Source organism: Gorilla gorilla, chromosome 21 (assembly GCF_029281585.2).
Source record: "Gorilla gorilla gorilla isolate KB3781 chromosome 21, NHGRI_mGorGor1-v2.1_pri, whole genome shotgun sequence".
NCBI lineage: Eukaryota > Metazoa > Chordata > Mammalia > Primates > Hominidae > Gorilla > Gorilla gorilla.
In genome coordinates this window covers 35308246-35327335 of record NC_073245.2, presented here as the reverse complement: position 1 = coordinate 35327335, position 19090 = coordinate 35308246, and the positions used below count along the sequence as shown (strand labels likewise).

At 46.8% G+C, this 19090-nt stretch overlaps 1 protein-coding gene across 4 annotated transcripts in view; it reads left to right on the top strand.

Moving 5' to 3' along the window:
- Positions 1 to 19090, top strand: part of ABHD12 (abhydrolase domain containing 12, lysophospholipase) — a 97265-nt gene that overhangs the window by 53957 nt on the left and 24218 nt on the right. For 2 of the 4 annotated variants that reach the window (XM_063702461.1, XM_031005055.3), the window contains exons 3-5: positions 14615 to 14720; positions 17759 to 17878; positions 18923 to 19026. In XM_063702461.1, coding sequence (XP_063558531.1) covers positions 14615 to 14720; positions 17759 to 17878; positions 18923 to 19026 — 330 coding nt within the window. The remainder of the gene's footprint in view (positions 1 to 14614; positions 14721 to 17758; positions 17879 to 18922; positions 19027 to 19090) is intronic. The other 2 variants (XM_031005058.3, XM_031005056.3) reach the window with 1 other exon arrangement.

The following is a 19090-nucleotide window of genomic DNA, read 5'->3' as shown; positions in this document are numbered from 1 at the left end:
GTAAGAAGGACAGAAATTATAAGGCTATTTAATACTTTGTAAATCTGAGTTTTTATTTGGGTGTCTTAAAATAACTGTAAAACACATGTAGTATACTTAGAGGCATTTGATTTTTCTAATGGAAAAGTAGAACTTCTAGGAATTTTTCATCTCTAAGTTTTGTCACTTGTGAGAAGCACAAACTCAAAAAGAAACTAACAGTATACCAAAATGATGGGAGTTTTGTTTTTCTGACTTTTAATGTTCCTTAAATGTACACAGTACAGCCCAGAAAGCATTTGGGGCTTAGGAATCAACACGAAGCTACAAGGGCTGAAGATTCACCATCAGCAGACCTCAGACTTGACCCTCATGGCTTTTCTACCTTTGCCGGCCCCCTTGGGCAGGTGCCTTTGCTGCCAGGCACGTGAGCTGGTTCTTGAAGGGAGGGTGTGTGGGGTGCATTGCCCTGCGTGGCCTGGTACATTGTGGGCTCCCAGCAAATGTTTGGATTGAATAGATTTTCTTTAGCTTGATTGTTTGGGCTACTGTAGACACACAGCCTACAGATGTTGTTCTGTGGGTTTCCCAAGGAGGTGGTAGACTGCTCTGAGGGAGGAGAACTTTGGGTTCTCCTGGTCCAGCCCCATGGCATGGGAGAGGAGGGCTGGGCTTGGGCAGGGGAGGCTGAGCCTCCCAAGGTGTTGCCCATCCTTAACGATTTCCTTCCACCTGTTTGCCACACTGGAGTTAGGTGAGCCTACAGTGGCACTTTGTTTTGTTGTTTTCTTCTGAGACAGGGCGTGGCTCTGTTGCCCCAGCTGGACTGCAGGGGTATGATCACGGCTCACTGCAGCTTCAACCTCCCAGGTTCAGGTGATCCTCCCACCTTAGCCTCCTGAGTTGCTGGGACTCCAGGCACCCACCACCACAACGTCTGGCTAATTTTTTATATTTTTAGTAGAGATGGGGTTTTGCCATGTTGCCCAGGCTGGCCTCAAACTCCTGGGCTCAAACGATCCTCCTGCCTTGGCTCCCAAAGTGCTGGGATTACAGGCGTGAGCCACTGCACCCAGCCCTGTGGTGTTTCTGAAAGAGATTTTTAGTTGCCAAAGGTCTAGCACCAAGAAACAGTGTCCCTGGGAGCAGCGATTGGACATTCCTTTCGCCTCACCCCCCTGGGCATCTGCTTGGCCCCCACACCCCACTCCTCCTGCCTCTCCATGATGAGCGACCCTCATCTCCAGGCCCCGCTGTCCTCCCCAGGAAGCCACAGTGTTTTATCAGCACATGAGACCCTTCCAAGTGTGGTTCTCTGTCTCCCCCTTTGGGAGGAAGGGCAGTCTTCAGAGGAGCAGCATGGAGCTTGTTGGTTTTCCAGTTGTAATGTGCGTCCAAGGTTTACAGGTCTGTGCCTGTCTGCATCGCCGAGGAGGTGGAGTCTGTGGCGTGGCCCTGCAGTGATTTGGAATTTTGTTGGGGAGGTGCCTCTGCTCTTGTCTCCAGACAAGAAGCCTGACCTGGGCATCCATTCAACATTACAGGAAAAGTAGCAATCTCTTGGGCCCCAGAATGTGGTTAAAATATTCTTCACAGCAAATCTATCTGAAACCAAATTTATAAATTAGATAAATAAGCTTTTAAAGAAACATAGCACCTACAATGTAAGGCATTATTCTACTTTAAATACATTTTCATAAGCAAAACATCATGATTATTCTAAAAACAAAGAATTAGCTAAAAAAAAAGAACCCTGAATAGTATAAATAAGAAAATGAACATTACTCTGAGAAAATGCTTGTTAACACTGTAGTTTATTTCCTACTGACCTTTTTTATATGTGTCTGTTTACATGCACATAAATATATGTGCTTTTCAATACTTGTATTCACAATCTGATTCCATCCAAAAGATGTTTGGATGAGACTCAGCATTTATGAAGCCTAGAATATCTTCCCATCCATTATTTGCCTTCAGATCAAGAAGGCATCTCTTAGTGAAAGTCATGTCTTGGTTCAGAGGCTAGGGAGGGCTTTTTTGGAAATAGGTCAGATCTATCATCATGCATTTGTTTTTTGTTTTTTGTTTTTATTATTTATTATTATTATACTTTAAATTTTAGGGTACATGTGCACAATGTGCAGGTTAGTTACATATGTATACATGTGCCATGCTGGTGCGCTGCACCCACTAACTCGTCATCTAGCATTAGGTATATCTCCCAGTGCTATCCCTCCCCCCTCCCCCCACCCCACAAAAGTCCCCAGAGTGTGATGTTCCCCTTCCTGTGTCCATGTGTTCTCATTGTTCAATTCCCACCTATGAGTGAGAATATGCGGTGTTTGGTTTTTTGTTCTTGCAATAGTTTACTGAGAATGATGATTTCCAGTTTCATCCATGTCCCTACAAAGGACATGAACTTATCATTTTTTATGGCTGCATAGTATTCCATGGTGTATATGTGCCACATTTTCTTAATCCAGTCTATCATTGTTGGACATTTGGGTTGGTTCCAAGTCTTTGCTATTATGAATAATGCCGCAATAAACATACGTGTGCATGTGTCTTTATAGCAGCATGATTTATAGTCCTTTGGGTATATACCCAGTAATGGGATGGCTGGGTCAAATGGTATTTCTAGTTCTAGATCCCTGAGGAATCCCCACACTGACTTCCACAATGGTTGAACTAGTTTACAGTCCCACCAACAGTGTAAAAGTGTTCCTATTTCTCCACATCCTCTCCAGCACCTGTTGTTTCCTGACTTTTTAATGATTGCCATTCTAACTGGTGTGAGATGTTATCTCATTGTGGTTTTGATTTGCATTTCTCCAGTGGCCAGTGATGGTGAGCATTTTTTCATGTGTTTTTTGGCTGCATAACTGTCTTCTTTTGAGAAGCGTCTGTTCATGTCCTTCGCCCACTTTTTGATGGGGTTGTTTGTTTTTTTCTTGTAAATTTGTTTGAGCTCATTGCAGATTCTGGATATCAGCCCTTTGTCAGATGAGTAGGTTGTGAAAATTTTCTCCCATTTTGTAGGTTGCCTGTTCACTCTGATGGTAGTTTCTTTTGCTGTGCAGAAGCCCTTTAGTTTAATTAGATCCCATTTGTCAATTTTGGCTTTTGTTGCCATTGCTTTTGGTGTTTTGGACATGAAGTCCTTGCCCATGCCTATGTCCTGAATGGTAATGCCTAGGTTTTCTTCTAGGGTTTTTATGGTTTTAGGTCTAACATTTAAGTCTTTAATTCATCTTGAATTAATTTTTGTATAAGGTGTAAGGAAGGGATCCAGTTTCAGCTTTCTACATATGGCTAGCCAGTTTTCCCAGCACCATTTATTAAATAGGGAATCCTTTCCCCATTGCTTGTTTTTCTCAGGTTTGTCAAAGATCAGATAGTTGTAGATATGCGGTGTTATTTCTGAGGGCTCTGTTCTGTTCCATTGATCTATATCTCTGTTTTGGTACCAGTACATGCTGTTTTGGTTACTGTAGCCTTGTAGTATAGTTTGAAGTCAGGTAGTGTGATTCCTCCAGCTTTGTTCTTTTGGCTTAGGATTGACTTGGCGATGTGGGCTCTTTTTTGGTTCCATATGAACTTTAAAGTAGTTTTTTCCAATTCTGTGAAGAAAGTCATTGGTAGCTTGATGGGGATGGCATTGAATCTGTAAATGACCTTGGGCAGTATGGCCATTTTCACGATATTGATTCTTCCTACCCATGAGCATGGAATGTTCTTCCATTTGTTTGTATCCTCTTTTATTTCCTTGAGCAGTGGTTTGTAGTTCTCCTTGAAGAGGTCCTTCACATCCCTTGTAAGCTGGATTCCTAGGTATTTTATTCTCTTTGAAGCAATTGTGAATGGGAGTTCACTCCTGATTTGGCTCTCTGTTTGTCTGTTGTTGGTGTATAAGAATGCTTGTGATTTTTGTACATTGATTTTGTATCCTGAGACTTTGCTGAAGTTGCTTATCAGCTTAAGGAGATTTTGGGCTGAGACAATGGGGTTTTCTAGATATACAATCATGTCATCTGCAAACAGGGACAATTTGACTTCCTCTTTTCCTAATTGAATACCCTTTATTTCCTTCTCCTGCCTAATTGCCCTGGCCAGCACTTCCGACACTATGTTGAATAGGAGTGGTGAGAGAGGGCATCCCTGTCTTGTGCCAGTTTTCAAAGGGAATGCTTCCAGTTTTTGCCCATTGGGTATGATATTGGCTGTGGGTTTGTCATAGATAGCTCTTATTATTTTGAGATATGTCCCATCAATACCGAATTTATTGAGAGTTTTTAGCATGAAGGGTTGTTGAATTTTGTCAGAGGCCTTTTCTGCATCTATTGAGATAATCATGTGGTTTTTGTCTTTGGCTCTGTTTATTTGCTGGATTACATTTATTGATTTGCGTATATTGAACCAACCTTGCATCCCAGGGATGAAGCCCACTTGATCATGGTGGATAAGCTTTTTGATGTGCTGCTGGATTTGGTTTGCCAGTATTTTATTGAGGATTTTTGTATCAATGTTCATCAAGGATATTGGTCTAAAATTCTCTTTTTTGGTTGTGTCTCTGCCCGGCTTTGGTATCAGGATGATGCTGGCCTCATAAAATGAGTTAGGGAGGATTCCCTCTTTTTCTATTGATTGGAATAGTTTCAGAAGGAATGGTACCAGTTCCTCCTTGTACCTCTGGTAGAATTCGGCTGTGAATCCATCTGGTCCTGGACTCTTTTTGGTTGGTAAGCTATTGATTATTGCCACAATTTCAGCTCCTGTTATTGGTCTATTCAGAGATTCAACTTCTTCCTGGTTTAGTCTTGGGAGAGTGTATGTGTCAAGGAATTTATCCATTTCTTCTAGATTTTCTAGTTTATTTGCATAGAGGTGTTTGTAGTATTCTCTGATGGTAGTTTGTATTTCTGTGGGATCGGTGGTGATATCCCCTTTATCATTTTTTATTGCGTCTATTTGATTCTTCTCTCTTTTTTTCTTTATTAGTCTTGCTAGCGGTCTATCAATTTTGTTGATCCTTTCGAAAACCAGCTCCTGGATTCGTTAATTTTTTGAAGGGTTTTTTGTGTCTCTATTTCCTTCAGTTCTGCTCTGATTTTAGTTATTTCTTGCCTTCTGCTAGCTTTTGAATGTGTTTGCTCTTGCTTTTCTAGTTCTTTTAATTGTGATGTTAGGGTGTCAGTTTTAGATCTTTCCTGCTTTCTCTTGTGGGCATTTAGTGCTATAAATTTCCCTCTACACACTGCTTTGAATGTGTCCCAGAGATTCTGATATGTTGTGTCTTTGTTCTCGTTGGTTTCAAAGAACATCTTTATTTCTGCCTTCATTTCGTTATGTACCCAGTAGTCATTTCGGAGCAGGTTGTTCAGTTTCCATGTAGTTGAGCTGTTTTGAGTGAGTTTCTTAATCCTGAGTTCTAGTTTGATTGCACTGTGGTCTGAGAGATAGTTTGTTATAATTTCTGTTCTTTTACATTTGCTGAGGAGAGCTTTACTTCCAAGTATGTGGTCAATTTTGGAATAGGTGTGGTGTGGTGCTGAAAAAAATGTATATTCTGTTGATTTGGGGTGGAGATTTCTGTAGATGTCTATTAGGTCCGCTTGGTGCAGAGCTGAGATCAGTTCCTGGGTATCCTTGTTGACTTTCTGTCTCGTTGATCTGTCTAATGTTGACAGTGGGGTGTTAAAGTCTCCCATTATTAATGTGTGGGAGTCTAAGTCTCTTTGTAGGTCACTCAGGACTTGCTTTATGAATCTGCGTGCTCCTGTATTGAGTGCATATATATTTAGGATAGTTAGCTCTTCTTGTTGAATTGATCCCTTTACCATTAAGTAATGGCCTTCTTTGTCTCTTTTGATCTTTGTTGGTTTAAAGTCTGTTTTATCAGAGACTAGGATTGCAACCCCTGCCTTTTTTTGTTTTCCATTTGCTTGGTAGATCTTCCTCCATCCTTTTATTTTGAGCCTATGTGTGTCTCTGCACGTGAGATGGGTTTCCTGAATACAGCACACTGATGGGTCTTGACTCTTTATCCAATTTGCCAGTCTGTGTCTTTTAATTGTAGCATTTAGTGCATTTACATTCAAAGTTAATATTGTTATATGTGAATTTGATCCTGTCATTATGATGTTAGCTGGTTATTTTGCTCGTTAGTTGATGCAGTTTCTTCCTAGTCTCGATGGTCTTTACATTTTGGCATGATTTTGCAGTGGCTGGTACCGGTTTTTCCTTTCCATGTTTAGCGCATCCTTCAGGTCTTTTAGGGCAGGCCTGGTGGTGACACAGTCTCTCAGCATTTGCTTGTCTGTAAAGTATTTTATTTTTCCTTCACTTATGAAGCTTAGTTTGGCTGGATATGAAATTCTGGGTTGAAAATTCTTTTCTTTAAGAATGTTGAATATTGGCCCCCACTCTCTTCTGGCTTGTAGAGTTTCTGCCGAGAGATCTGCTTTTAGTCTGATGGGCTTCCCTTTGAGGGTAACCTGACCTTTCTCTCTTGCTGCCCTTAACATTTTTTCCTTCACTTCAACTTTGGTGAATCTGACAATTGTGTGTCTTGGTGTTGCTCTTCTCGCGGAGTATCTTTGTGGCGTTCTCTGTATTTCCTGAATCTGAATGTTGGCCTGCCTTGCTAGATTGGGGAAGTTCTCCTGGATAATATCCTGCAGAGTGTTTTCCAACTTGGTTCCATTCTCCCCGTCACTTTCAGGTATACCAATCAGACGTAGATTTGGTCTTTTCACATAGTCCCATATTTCTTGGAGGCTTTACTCGTTTCTTTTTATTCTTTTTTCTCTAAACTTCCCTTCTTGCTTCATTTCATCTTCCATCACTGAAACCTTTCTTCCAGTTGATCGCATTGGCTCCTGAGGTTTCTGCATTCTTCACGTAGTTCTCGAGCCTTGGTTTTCAGCTCCATCAGCTCCTTTAAGCACTTCTCTGTATTGGTTATTCTAGTTATACATTCTTCTAAATTTTTTTCAAAGTTTTCAACTTCTTTGCCTTTGGTTTGAATGTCCTCCCGTAGCTTGGAGTAATTTGATCGTCTGAAGCCTTCTTCTCTCAGCTAGTCAAAGTCATTCTCCATCCAGCTTTGTTCCGTTGCTGGTGAGGAACTGCGTTCCTTTGGAGGAGGAGAGGCGCTCTGGTTTATAGAGTTTCCAGTTTTTCTGCTCAGTTTTTTCCCCATCTTTGTGGTTTTATCTACTTTTGATCTTTGATGATGGTGATGTACAGATGGGTTTTTGGTGTGGATGTCCTTTCTGTTTGTTAGTTTTCCTTCTAACAGACAGGACCCTTAGCTGCAGGTCTGTTGGAGTACCCGGCCATGTGACGTGTCAGTCTGCCCTTGCTGGGGGGTGCCTCCCAGTTAGGCTGCTCAGGGGTCAGGGGTCAGGGACCCGCTTGAGGAGGCATTCTGCCCGTTCTCAGATCTCCAGGTGCGTGCTGGGAGAACCACTGCTCTCTTCAAAGCTGTCAGACAGGGACATTTAAGTCTGCAGAGGTTACTGCTGTCTTTTTGTTTGTCTGTGCCCTGCCCCCAGAGGTGGAGCCTACAGAGGCAGGCAGGCCTCCTTGAGCTGTGGTGGGCTCCACCCAGTTTGAGCTTCCTGGCTGCTTTGTTTACCTAAGCAAGCCTGGGCAATGGCGGGCGCCCCTCCCCCAGCCTCACTGCTGCCTTGCAGTTTGATCTCAGACTGCTCTGCTAGCAATCAGGGAGACTCTGTGGGCACAGGACCCTCTGAGCCATGTGCGGGATATAATCTCCTGTTGTGCCGTTTTTTAAGCCCGTCGGAAAAGCACAGTATTTGGGTGGGAGTGACCCGATTTTCCAGGTGCCGTCTGTCACCACTTTCTTTGACTAGGAAAGGGAACTCCCTGACCCCTTGCGCTTCCCGAGTGAGGCAATGCCTCGCCCTGCTTCGGCTTGCTCATGGTGCGCGTACCCACTGACCTGCGCCCACTGTCTGGCACTCCCTAGTGAGATGAACCCGGTACCTCAGATGGAAATGCAGAAATCACCCGTCTTCTGCGTCGCTCACGCTGGGAGCTGTAGACCGGAGCTGTTCCTATTTGGCCATCTTGGCTCCTCCCTCAACACAATTCCATGCATTTGTTTTTAAAGCAAAGGGCCAGCTTCCTCTTTTTCCTTCCCCTGAGCAGTCCCTGTTAACTCCTGTTACCTTTCTTTTCTTATCCCCTTTTTTCATATGGAAGGTCCTGTAAGCCTGCATCAGGTAATTGGAATTTGATAAAACCCAAATAACCAACCCAGGCTTTCCCTTGACACCACACCTCTTATGGCTGCCGGTATCAAGGCTGCTCTGTTACTCACAGTGATTGGAATGAGACTTAGCCCCGTGTTCAGACCCTCAGCACTCAAAGACCATGACAGCTCAGTAGTTTCAGTCTTTCCCGCAACAAATATTTTGCAGGTGAGCTAAAAGAAGTATGACAGAGCAGGTCGCTTTCCATTCACTCACATTCTCACTCCTTCACCCTCCACAGCACCCATGTGTGCAAGATCCATTCTCCATCCTGCCCGTTGATGTTTGTGGTTGTTGGTACATGATGACGTGACTGGAGGGTGGACAGTGAAAACTGGGGGAAGCAGGAGCAGCCAGAGGCCTCAGTCCCAGCAGCCCTGTGGGCCTTGTTTGCCCATGGTGCGGGGGCCTGTATGAGGAGCTCCCAGTTCAGAAGAGCCTGCGAGAGGGAGCCATGAGAGAGCTGGACCTCAATGGTGGAGCATGAAGGGGCGCACCGCCCAGGCCACTCCTGTGGGGCTGCCACAGGGCTTAGCACTCTGTCCCCACCCCAGGCCTGTGGATGAGGCAGGGGCCTGGGCAGGGTGGACTCCAGCCAGCATGCTGGAGTCACGGGGGCCACAAAGAGTCAGTGGCCAAGGGTGATCTGACCACTTGGGAGGCCAGAGGGTCCTGGCACTCGCCTGGCACTGGCCCGCAGGAGTGAGCCGGCAGTGCTTCTGGCCCTGGGTGGATCCTGTGACCCTGCGCACGCCAACCCGTCTCACCACCCATCTCACTTTGAGGCATTTCTGCTCATTTAGAGTAATACTGGCCACGGGGTTCCTACAGCCACTCGCTCTGGGGCTGTGTGATCCCTGGGAGCAACCAAGCTCCATGCCTCCCATGCCACTTGACGCTGGTTGGAGGTGCTGCTGCGGAAGAGAAGGTGCCAGGCAGCATCTGGGGGATGCTTTTCATGGAGAGTAGTCACTGTGCCTCCTTTTCATGGTTGTTTCTAAAATGAGTAAAAGTGAACTGGAAGACCAGCTTCCTGGAATGAGGCCATCCTGGAGTAGAATTTGGGTTCCTAGTTCTTAGATTTCTTGGGCTTGGAAGTTTTCTGGATTAGCTGCTAATCCTTGTAAAATACTTTTCAGTGGCCAGGGAATGCTCTCAGAACTCTTGGACAGTTTGTGTCCCAGGAGCTTGGCATTCTTCTGCAGACACAGAACTGAGTGAGGCCTGAAGCGGAGCCAGTGGAAGCCCAGTGTCCTCGGCCCTCAATGGTGCCCACTCCCCATCTGGCAGAGTCAGAGCTGGTTCCAGCGTCAGAGGCAGGATTTGGCTGAGTGGGTCTAGATGTGGGATGGGCAGCGGGCCCCAGGTGTGGATATTCAGAGTTGTATTGAGGAGGCCACCCCCGCTTCCGGCTGTCAGATTAAGACTTGCACCCTGGGCTGCAGCTCTCAGGCTCCCAAAGTGTGTGGTGAATTCCCAGGATGAGGTGGCAGGAGTGGGCCCTAGAGTCTGAAGTGGACTCACTTTCCCACTCCAGATCCTGAAGTGGACCCAGTTTCCAGGCCTTCCTCTGGTCGGGAGCCTTCTCCGGATCCCATTGCCAGGATAAAATCTAAACTCTTGTATGGCTGTGTTCTTTTTTTTTTTTTTCCAGGAGATTGGCGTTTTGTTATTACTCAAATCACTCTCCCGTAGCATTCAGGGATCAGAGTTTTTAAGAACAACTTGGTGGGTGTGGGGAAGCCAATGAGCTGGAAGTGCTGATGGTCAGGTCAGAGATGAAATCATAGGGAGTCAAAGCTGTCTTCTTGCGCTGAGTCGGTTCTTGGGTGGGGGCCTCAAGATCAGATGAGCTAGTTTATCAATCTGGATGGTGCCAGCTGATCCATCAAGTTCAGGGTCTGCAAAATATCTCAAGCACTGGTCTTAGGTTTTACAATAGTGATTTTATCACCAGGAGCAATTTGGGGAGGGTCAGAGTCTTGTAGCCTCCAGCTTCATGACTCCTAAACCACAACAATTTCCAATCTTGTGGCCAAAACGTTAGTCCTATAAAGGCAGTCTAGTCCCCAGGCAAGGAGGTTTGTTTCCAGAAAAGGGTATCATCTTCTCTTTAAACTATAAACTAAGTTCCTCCCAAAATTAGTTTAGCCTATGCCCAGGAGTGAACAAGGACAGCATGGAGGTTAGAAGCTAGATGGAGTCAGTTAGGTCAGATCTCTTTCACTGTCTCAGTTATAGTTTTGCAATGGTAGTTTCAATCCCTCCCTTTTTTTTTTTTTTGAGACGGAGTCTTGTTCTGTCGCCCGGACTGAAGTGCAATGGCGTGATCTCAGCTCACTGCAATCTTGTTGACTCCCGGGTTCAAGCAATTCTCTTGCCTCAGGCTCCCGAGTAGCTGGGACTGCAGGCACTCACCACCATGCCCGGCTAATTTTTGTATTTTTAGTAGAGACAGGGTTTCACTATGTTGGCCAGGCTGGTCTCGAACTCCTGACCTCGTGATCTGCCCACCTCGGCCTCCCAAACTGCTGGGATTATAGGCATGCGCCACCGCGCCTGGCACCCCTTTGGGTTTCATAACATCCTAATCTTAAGGCATTAGCTAATGAAGATGGAGAAAGGGCAAAGACAGCTCTAACTTCTTCCTGCTGGCCAGGGGTGTAGTGGGGGTAGGTGTTTACCCCAAGGTGAAAGGAATGGAACCACTTTGCAACATTCTGGGCATACTCACACAGGCATGGCTGGGGATCCACGGCTTGCATGGCAAAGGCAATACTATTGTCATCTATAGTTTTAGCACTGCATTTAAGGGAACAGTGTACTATAAGGTTAATAATGGGGACTAAGGTAAGGAGTGCAATTCCCAAATTTAAATTCCAATTCCCATTAAAGATTGGAATGCATTAGTTTGGTGACTTGTAGCCCACAAATAATTTAAGATTTAGTCCTTCCAAACTGCAGGAAAAATACAAGAACAGCTAACAACAGGTATACCATAGTTGTTGTTTTTTTTTTTTTTTGAAGCATAATTTTTCTCTCTCCAGTCCCCATGTTTATTAAAAAACAAATCATTATAGGACTGATTTGTTTGCAAAATAAACTTTAGTCTTATTATATACTTGGCCTGATTATTTGCATAAAGTGCAACACAAGTAATTATTTTTTACATAGGCTTCTAGAATTGGCTTTGATAGAACTCTGTTCCATAAGGAATCTCAGATAAGACTTTTTAAAAGCTGAGTCCAGCCATGGGTTTCTATCCTCAAATACCTATGAGTTTGGTAAATTCCTCTCCTCTTGAGGTCCTAAAATAACTTGGGCCTCCTGGGCCTATTTGAAAGTGACATTCTTTACCACAGGTCAGGAGCCCTGTATGGGGACTGTATAGACAAGGTATGAGTCCAGTTTTACCCACGGGGCTTTTATTGGCTCTATAAGTCCTTTGAATCCTTAAAGGAAAGCAGGCCATTCCAGTCAAAGCCTTGGTAAAATAACCAGTTTCTTCAATTGTTTCCTGTTGCAGAAGAGCCTCCCTTGCTTTCCTTTCTTTCTTTCCTTTCTTTCCCCTCCCTCCCTCCCTCCCTCTCTCCCTCCCTCCCTCCCTCCCTTCCTCCCTTCCTTCCTTCCTCTCTGTTCTCTTTCTTCCCTTCCCTTCCCTCCCCTCCCCTCCCCTCCCCTTCCCTTCACTTCTTTCCTTTCTTTTTTCTTTCTTTTTTTTTTTTTTTGGACAGAGTCTCACTCTTTCATCAAGGCTGGAGTGAAGTGGCATGATCTCAGCTCACTGCAACCTCTGCTTCCCGGGTTCAAGCCATTCTCCTGCCTCAGGCTCCCAAGTAGCTGGGATTATAGGTGCACGCTACCACACCTGGCTAATTTTTATATTTTTAGTAGAGACGGGGTTTTGCCATGTTGGCCAGGCTGGTCTCGAACTCCTGACCTCAGGTGATCCACCTGCCTCGGCCTCCCAAAGTGCTAAGTTTACAGGCATGAGTCACCATGCCTGGCTGGCTGCATTTATTTCTTAGGGCCGCTCTAACAAACCTGCAAACTGAGTGGCTTAAAATAAATGTATCCTCTCATGGTTGTGGAGGCCGGGAGGCCGAGGTCGAGGTGTGGGTGGGCCCAGCTCCTCCTGAGATGCTGAGGTGGACCCTTCTTGCCTGTCTGTCTGGCAGCATTCCCGGCTTGGAGAAGCTTCCCTCAAATCTCTGCCTCCATCTTCTCCATCTTCTTGGTCATCTTCTCATGGTCTTCCCTCTGTCTCTGTGTCTAAATGTCCCCATTTTATAAGGATACCAGTCATGTTGGGTTAGTATCCACCCAATGACCTCATTTGAGCTTGATTACCTCCATAAAGACACTGTTTCCAAGTAAGGTCACACTCTTAGGTACTGGGGGTGAGGCCTTGAACATAGTCTTTCTTGGGGAGCACAACTCAGCCCATAACAGGGCAGGCGGGCCTCCCAGGCGTCTCAGGGGCCAGGCTCATTACTTGCCTGACTTCCTGTCCAGCCAGCCAGGAGGCAGGGCTGTGCAGCCGGGCTGCCGGGTTCAAAGCCAGTTCTTTTTTTTTTTTTGAAACAGGGTCTCTCTGTCACTCAGGCTGGAGTGCAGTGGTACAACCTTGGCTTACTGCAACCTTGACCTCCTGGGCTCAAGTGATTCTCCCTCCTCAGCCTCACAAGTGGCTGGGATCACAGGTGCATGTCACCTTACCTGGGTAATTTTTATATTTTTTGTAGAGGTGGAGTTTTGTCATGTTGCCCAGGCTGGTATCAAAAAATCAGCTCTGTCATGTGAGCTGGCAATCTAATAGGAGCCATCAGATGGTGATGGTGGTGGCTTGCCTCAGAGACTGTGCGGCCTGGCTCAGCTGGAGCTAATGGGGATGTGGACCATCTCCTTTGCCATTTTTTATATTGAGAGAAACTTCTTACTAAAATTTTGAAGATGTATCTGCTTCCTGGGGAAGAGATGGAGTAAGAAGGTGGGGTATGAACAGCAGCCCTGGTGGTAGGAACTGTCTCCCCACGTGGTCTGGGACAGACGTCTGCTCAGGGAGTTTCTGGGAAGGAGTGTGTATGTCCCCATGTCCTTGTGAGTCCAGCCTGGTGACATTTGAGGAAGTGAGGCTAGATGTGCAATGTGCCACACGGACGTGGGAGTCATGCAACCCCTGTCTTCACCAGAGACAGCTGTCAGCAGCAGAGCTTCCCCGGGGACAGGACCCGCCAGAGGGAAGCCAGGCCCACACTGCTCTCTGTCATTGCCTCTTTTGGGAGTTGCTATTTTATAAAGCAGGCAAATCCCACCTCAGGGTTCATGCGTTTATTTTAAATTTTTTATTTTTCAGTTAAACTTATTTTAAAGTTGTGTTCACCAAAAGCAGTAAGACTACAATGGTATATAAGGAAAAAATTGCCCCCATTCTCCCCACACATACACTTTGAAGCTGTGTGAGCAGCCTGGCTTCTGTCTTTCTGTATATCCTCCCAGCCACATGTGGAGGTCGTGTTTCATTTGCATGTTTTTACAATAACAAAGGGGCTACTGCACCCGCACCCACAGTCACCTTGCTCCTCTCATCTGCCCACAGGTCCTGGAGGTTCCTCCAGGTCTAAGGGCCCCATGGTCTTCCACAGTGTGAGGTGCTGGTTAATTCACTCGCTGTCCTGCTGGCAGATGACCTAGTAGATGCAGGACTTCTGCTGGGCCATTGCACTGACTTCATTCTGCTCTGCATGGGTCCTATGGATTCATCCCTCTCGCTGCCCCACACTTCACCTTCTGCTGTCTTTTCTGTGTTAGGCAGCAGTCCTGGAAACTTTGGAATCCCCTTTACCTTGTTTGCCACCCAACGTTCCGTTGGTCATCAGGTCCTGCAGCGCCATCCCCTTTCCTGCTGTCCTTCCCACTCTACCAGGCACCTGAGTTATTCGCAGGCTCAGCCTCCCCAGCCTCCCTCCTGGCTGGCCCATCCTTCAGACCTGTTGAGGATCTTTCCTTCCCTCATTTGCATCTTCTCACACCTTGAATGACCTTAGACCCTAGCGTTCCAGTCTCTACACAGACCTTGCCCTCACTGCAGTATCTGTCCCTGCCCATGCTGGCTGGCCTCAGCCCATACCCTGCCTGAGGCTGGGCCTGCAGGTCTGGCACCATTGTAAGATTGCACAGGAAAAGGACTTGGTGCTTTCTGAGAGCTTCTGCAGTGTGTGCATGTGGGTGTGCATGTGTGTGTGTGTGCACGTGTGGATGCATATTTGTGCGCGTGTGTGAGTATGCATGTTTGTGTGTACATGTGTGTATTCATCCACCAGTAATCCTAATTTCCATCTCTTTATTTCCTACAGTAAGAGTTCCCTATTTCATTGATTTGAAAAAACCACAGGATCAAGGTTTGAATCACACGTGTAACTACTACCTGCAGCCAGAGGAAGACGTGACCATTGGAGTCTGGTGAGTGCCAGTGAGCTCTGCAGCCCCTCCAGCAGCAGGAAAGGACCCTATACATGACTGAGCTGGTGCTGTCTTTGACATTGGCCTCTGAAATGTTGTTCATTTTTATCTTCACCTCTTCCTTTCCTAAAGGAAAGATCTCAGTACATTTGATCCATCCTAATGTTGAGGGATTCAATGGCTTTAAACTCTATTCCCAGCCTTTCAAAACAGCAAAGGCTTTGTGAACAGATTATTATTTTTAGAGAGACTTGTTTCTAGGAAAAACGAAAAGCAAACAAAGAAGCTAGAAACAGGATATAAGTGGCCGGCACAGTGGCTCACACCTGTAATCCCAGCACTTTGGGAGGCTGAGGCGAGTGGATCACTTGAGTCCAGGAGTTTGAGACCAGCCTTGGCGACAAGGTGAAACCCTGTCTCTACTAAAAATACAAAAATTAGTCAGGCATGGTGGTGCACACCTGTAATCCCAGCTACTTGGGAGGCTGAGGCAGGAGGATCACTTGAGTCCAAGAGGCAGAAGTTGCAGTGAGCTGAGTTCACGCCACTGCACTCCAGCCTGGATGACAGAGCAAGACTCTGTCTCCAAAAAAAAGAGAATATAAGGGAAGAATCACAAACACTGGTTTGAATATATCTTCCATCCAGGCGCGGTGGCTCACGCCTGTAATCCCAGCACTTTGGGAGGCCGAGACGGGTGGATCACTTGAGATCAGGAGTTCGAGACCACCCTAAACAACATGGTGAAACCCCGTCTCTACTGAAAAAAAATACAAAAATTAGCTGGGCGTGGTGGCACGCGCCTGTAGTCCCAGCTACCCGGGAGTTTGAGGCAAGAGAATTGCTTGAACGCAGGAGGCAGAGGCTGCAGTGAGCTGAGATTATGCCACTGCACTCCAGCCTGGGCAACAGAGCGAGACTCTTGTCTCAAAAAAAAAAAAAAAAAAAAAAAAAAAAATATATATATATATATATATATATATATATATCTCTCTTTTCCAAGGGGTGAACATCTAGATACTGAAAACAGCTTGATTTCTTTTCACATATAGCTTCGCACCAGCTGATGATGATGGTGTTGGCTGTCTTCTGAGTATTTACTTTTTTAAGCCATAAGTTTACATTGGACATAAGCCTTGTGACTTCTCTGTGTCTCCTTGGAATACATTTTAATGTTTTCTTCTGTGCACAAGTGGTGCTTCTGAACAGCTGAATTAAAATTGACCAACCTCACTGTGGCATTTCCCTTTTTCTCTGAGAAGTGAGCCTGAATCACAGCCCTTTTATCTAGCTGAATTTATTTTTCAGTAGCCATAACGTCCCTTTCCGCTGTCTCAGAAAACCACTGTGTATGTGAGAAGCTTCTAAATGAAATGCTGTGAGTAGCTTCCCAGTGTGGATGAGAGAACATTCAGACATTTCTAACAGTGGTCCTTGGTAAAGAACATAAAACAAGAAGGGAGATTTTTGTTCTTAGTAGTTGGTGCTGGGATTAAAGTCTTTTGTCACTTCCTGATTTGATTTAATCTAGCATTTACTGACCAATGTGTGACTGTGGGACTCTTCAGGTTTCTGTCTGAAGCATGACTTCTTTTGCACAGAGCTGCTGAGTGGGGCTTGGTCAGCCCTCTTCTTGGTTAACACGAGTCTGTCCTATTGCAGGAGGGTGTTTATGGTGGTGAGACTTAGGCTGGAAGTACTAACAACTCCTGCATACATTATCAGCTACCAGAAAAGGTTTTGTTTAGTGATGCCAGTGGCAAGTGTCAAGGCAGTGACAGCCACGCTGTGTGTTGCTGTGTGTTGGTGGGTGCGTGTTGGTGAGTGCGGCTGCTGCCCACTCTCATGCCCTAGGCAGTCACAATGACATTGGGCCCTCAGGCAGCAGCAGGCCCAGCTCACCAACTGCCCCCACCATCGCTTCATCAGACCCTCCCACCAGCTTCCTGAAAGGAGGGCCTCAAGGCCTAGAGTGGAGCCTGGGGGCCATTCCTGGCCATGCCTGGCCATCGTCTGTCTGCTGAGAGGAGAGGCCCAGGAATGGGTTTCTCTGCTGGCTAGGAGTTCCCTGGCTCTTTGTCAGGAGCCCAGGTTTGGGGCGGCTGGTTACTGGAAGCACATCTGCTCCCAGCACCTTCAAAATGTGCCGTCCTATCCCTCAAATTTATAACTGTATGGGAGTGATGATCATAGTGACTAGAACCACCCCAAAATGTGATCCTTTTGAACGGATCAGAGAGAGACGTTAGAAATGAGATGCTGAAGCTTAAGATCTAGAAAATAAGAAGTTGGCCATTAAATTTTTTTAAAGATTCTTGTCACTGGTATCCAGAATGAATTTGAATAAGCTTTACAGAAAAGTGATTAATTTGGACCCTCCCCAGTGATTAACAGTATTCGATGTGGCCTGAGTTAAAATTAACCTCAGTATCTCTCTGAAGGAGGGTTTGGCTAGATAGACCAGCAGCTTCAGAGTGCCCAGCCAGGTGTGGACCATGAGCAGACTGGGAAGGTGGTGCATACTTGACATTAGAAATGACATCAGCGATGGCCCGGTTTCTAGTCTGGCTCACAAACATTGGTGTTGCTGAATTAGCAAATGTGACAGCATGTACTGTTTAAAATCCATTGTGAGTTAAACTGTGGACAATTTAAGCATGGGGTTAACTGGGATGTGGGGCACGTATGAGGAAAATGCTGTTACTCAAGATGGACTAAGTGCTGCTTCTCTGCCAGGCCCCAGTGGTGACTGGCACATTGCAAGCCTTTGTGGCCCAGAGGAGGCTGGCCTGCCAGTCAGGGAACGCTCCTGCTGAAGCTGTCAGTGCCATCCACACAGCCTGCAGTTCCGTGGTTATTGATTCTAGTGATGGGGATAGTTTTCTACCACCCACCCCCATCTGTTCCCCTGTAGTTAGATGGGGTCTGCAGCTCCCTGCTGTCTGGACTTGAGCTGATTAAGTAACACCAAGTGCAGTCGCCAGGATGAGGACAGAAGGGACATCTGATCCTGCGCTCCCCTCTGCTTCTGTCTGCAGGCACACCGTCCCTGCAGTCTGGTGGAAGAACGCCCAAGGCAAAGACCAGATGTGGTATGAGGATGCCTTGGCTTCCAGCCACCCTATCATTCTGTACCTGCATGGGAACGCAGGTACCAGGTGAGGGAGAGGAGCCCATCATCTTTGCTGTGGAGCATGGCTCCTTTTTGGGGTGGGAATGTCCTGGCCCGGTCTGCCGGAAACCAGCAGGAGCAACCTGCGGTCCCACAAAATTGGGTGTACTGACCCACTGCAATGAGGGAGAGCCTCCCAAGAACGAAGGGAAAGGCAGAGTTTTGAAGGGGTTGAGGGAAGGCGGAGTTTAGGTGACCTTTACATGAAGCAGGGTTCCCACAGGCTGAGGCCAGCACGGCTGTGTTCCGTGGGGACCAAGTGTGGGAAGCTGTGTGCAGACCGTCTCCTATCTGGAGCTGCAGCCTGGATTGGGATGAAGGAGGCTGAGTCTCAGTCAGGAGCTGAGCTCCCCGGCCAGAGGGGCATGTTTTTTTCTCCTTGTTGTAATCTCAAAGGTCACAGCATCTGCTGGTATGTGATTTGGGGAGCAGGGTTTCTTGGAGAGTGAGGGCTTTGGGGTCCCTCCGAGGAGGGGTCATAGTGGCACTTGGCTGTGGGTGCCTCGTGCTCTTGGGAATGGGCGGCTCCAACTCACTGGCAGCTGGTTTTCTCCATTTCTGTCATGCTGCCTGAAGTGGCAGGCAGATCTTTGTTACCTGTAAGATAGCTCCAGGTGGCAGACAGGTGAAGCTGGAGCCAGGGCAGCCCTGGAGGAGATGGCACACTTCCTGGAAAAAAGTGGCAGGTGCTGAGAAGGGGCAGGAGGGAGAGGCTGAAGGCACCAGGTGCTGGGGTCTTTGCAGGCCGCCCTACAGTGTGAGCTCTCTGCTCACCCTGACGGGCTGTTGGTGAAGTTCATGCACTCTTTGGTTAATCAGCCCTGCCCAGTTTTATCTCAGATGCTTTTCCTGAGCGGGTCTAATGGCTTGTCCTTTCCACTGGCTGCCCTGGAGTTGGCCTCCCTGCCTTAAAAGGGTGCTCCCTCCATACCATGTGATTGCTGTTCAGAAGAGCCTCTGTGGGAGAGCCCAGGGTGGGTGCAGAAGGGGATACGTTTTCTGAACAAAGCATTGTTTGAAAACCACCAAGGTCTTCGTGTGTGAGAGAGGCAACCAGGAGCCAGCGCAGAGGCAGACCCAGCACGGAGACAGGGCTGCTGCGGGGCCAGGGCCGAGGTCCTGTGTGGCACCAGGGTATGTCAGGGCTGGGGGCAAACATTTTATAGGCAGAGCCAGCAAGGAGAGCTGTGCTGGGCCC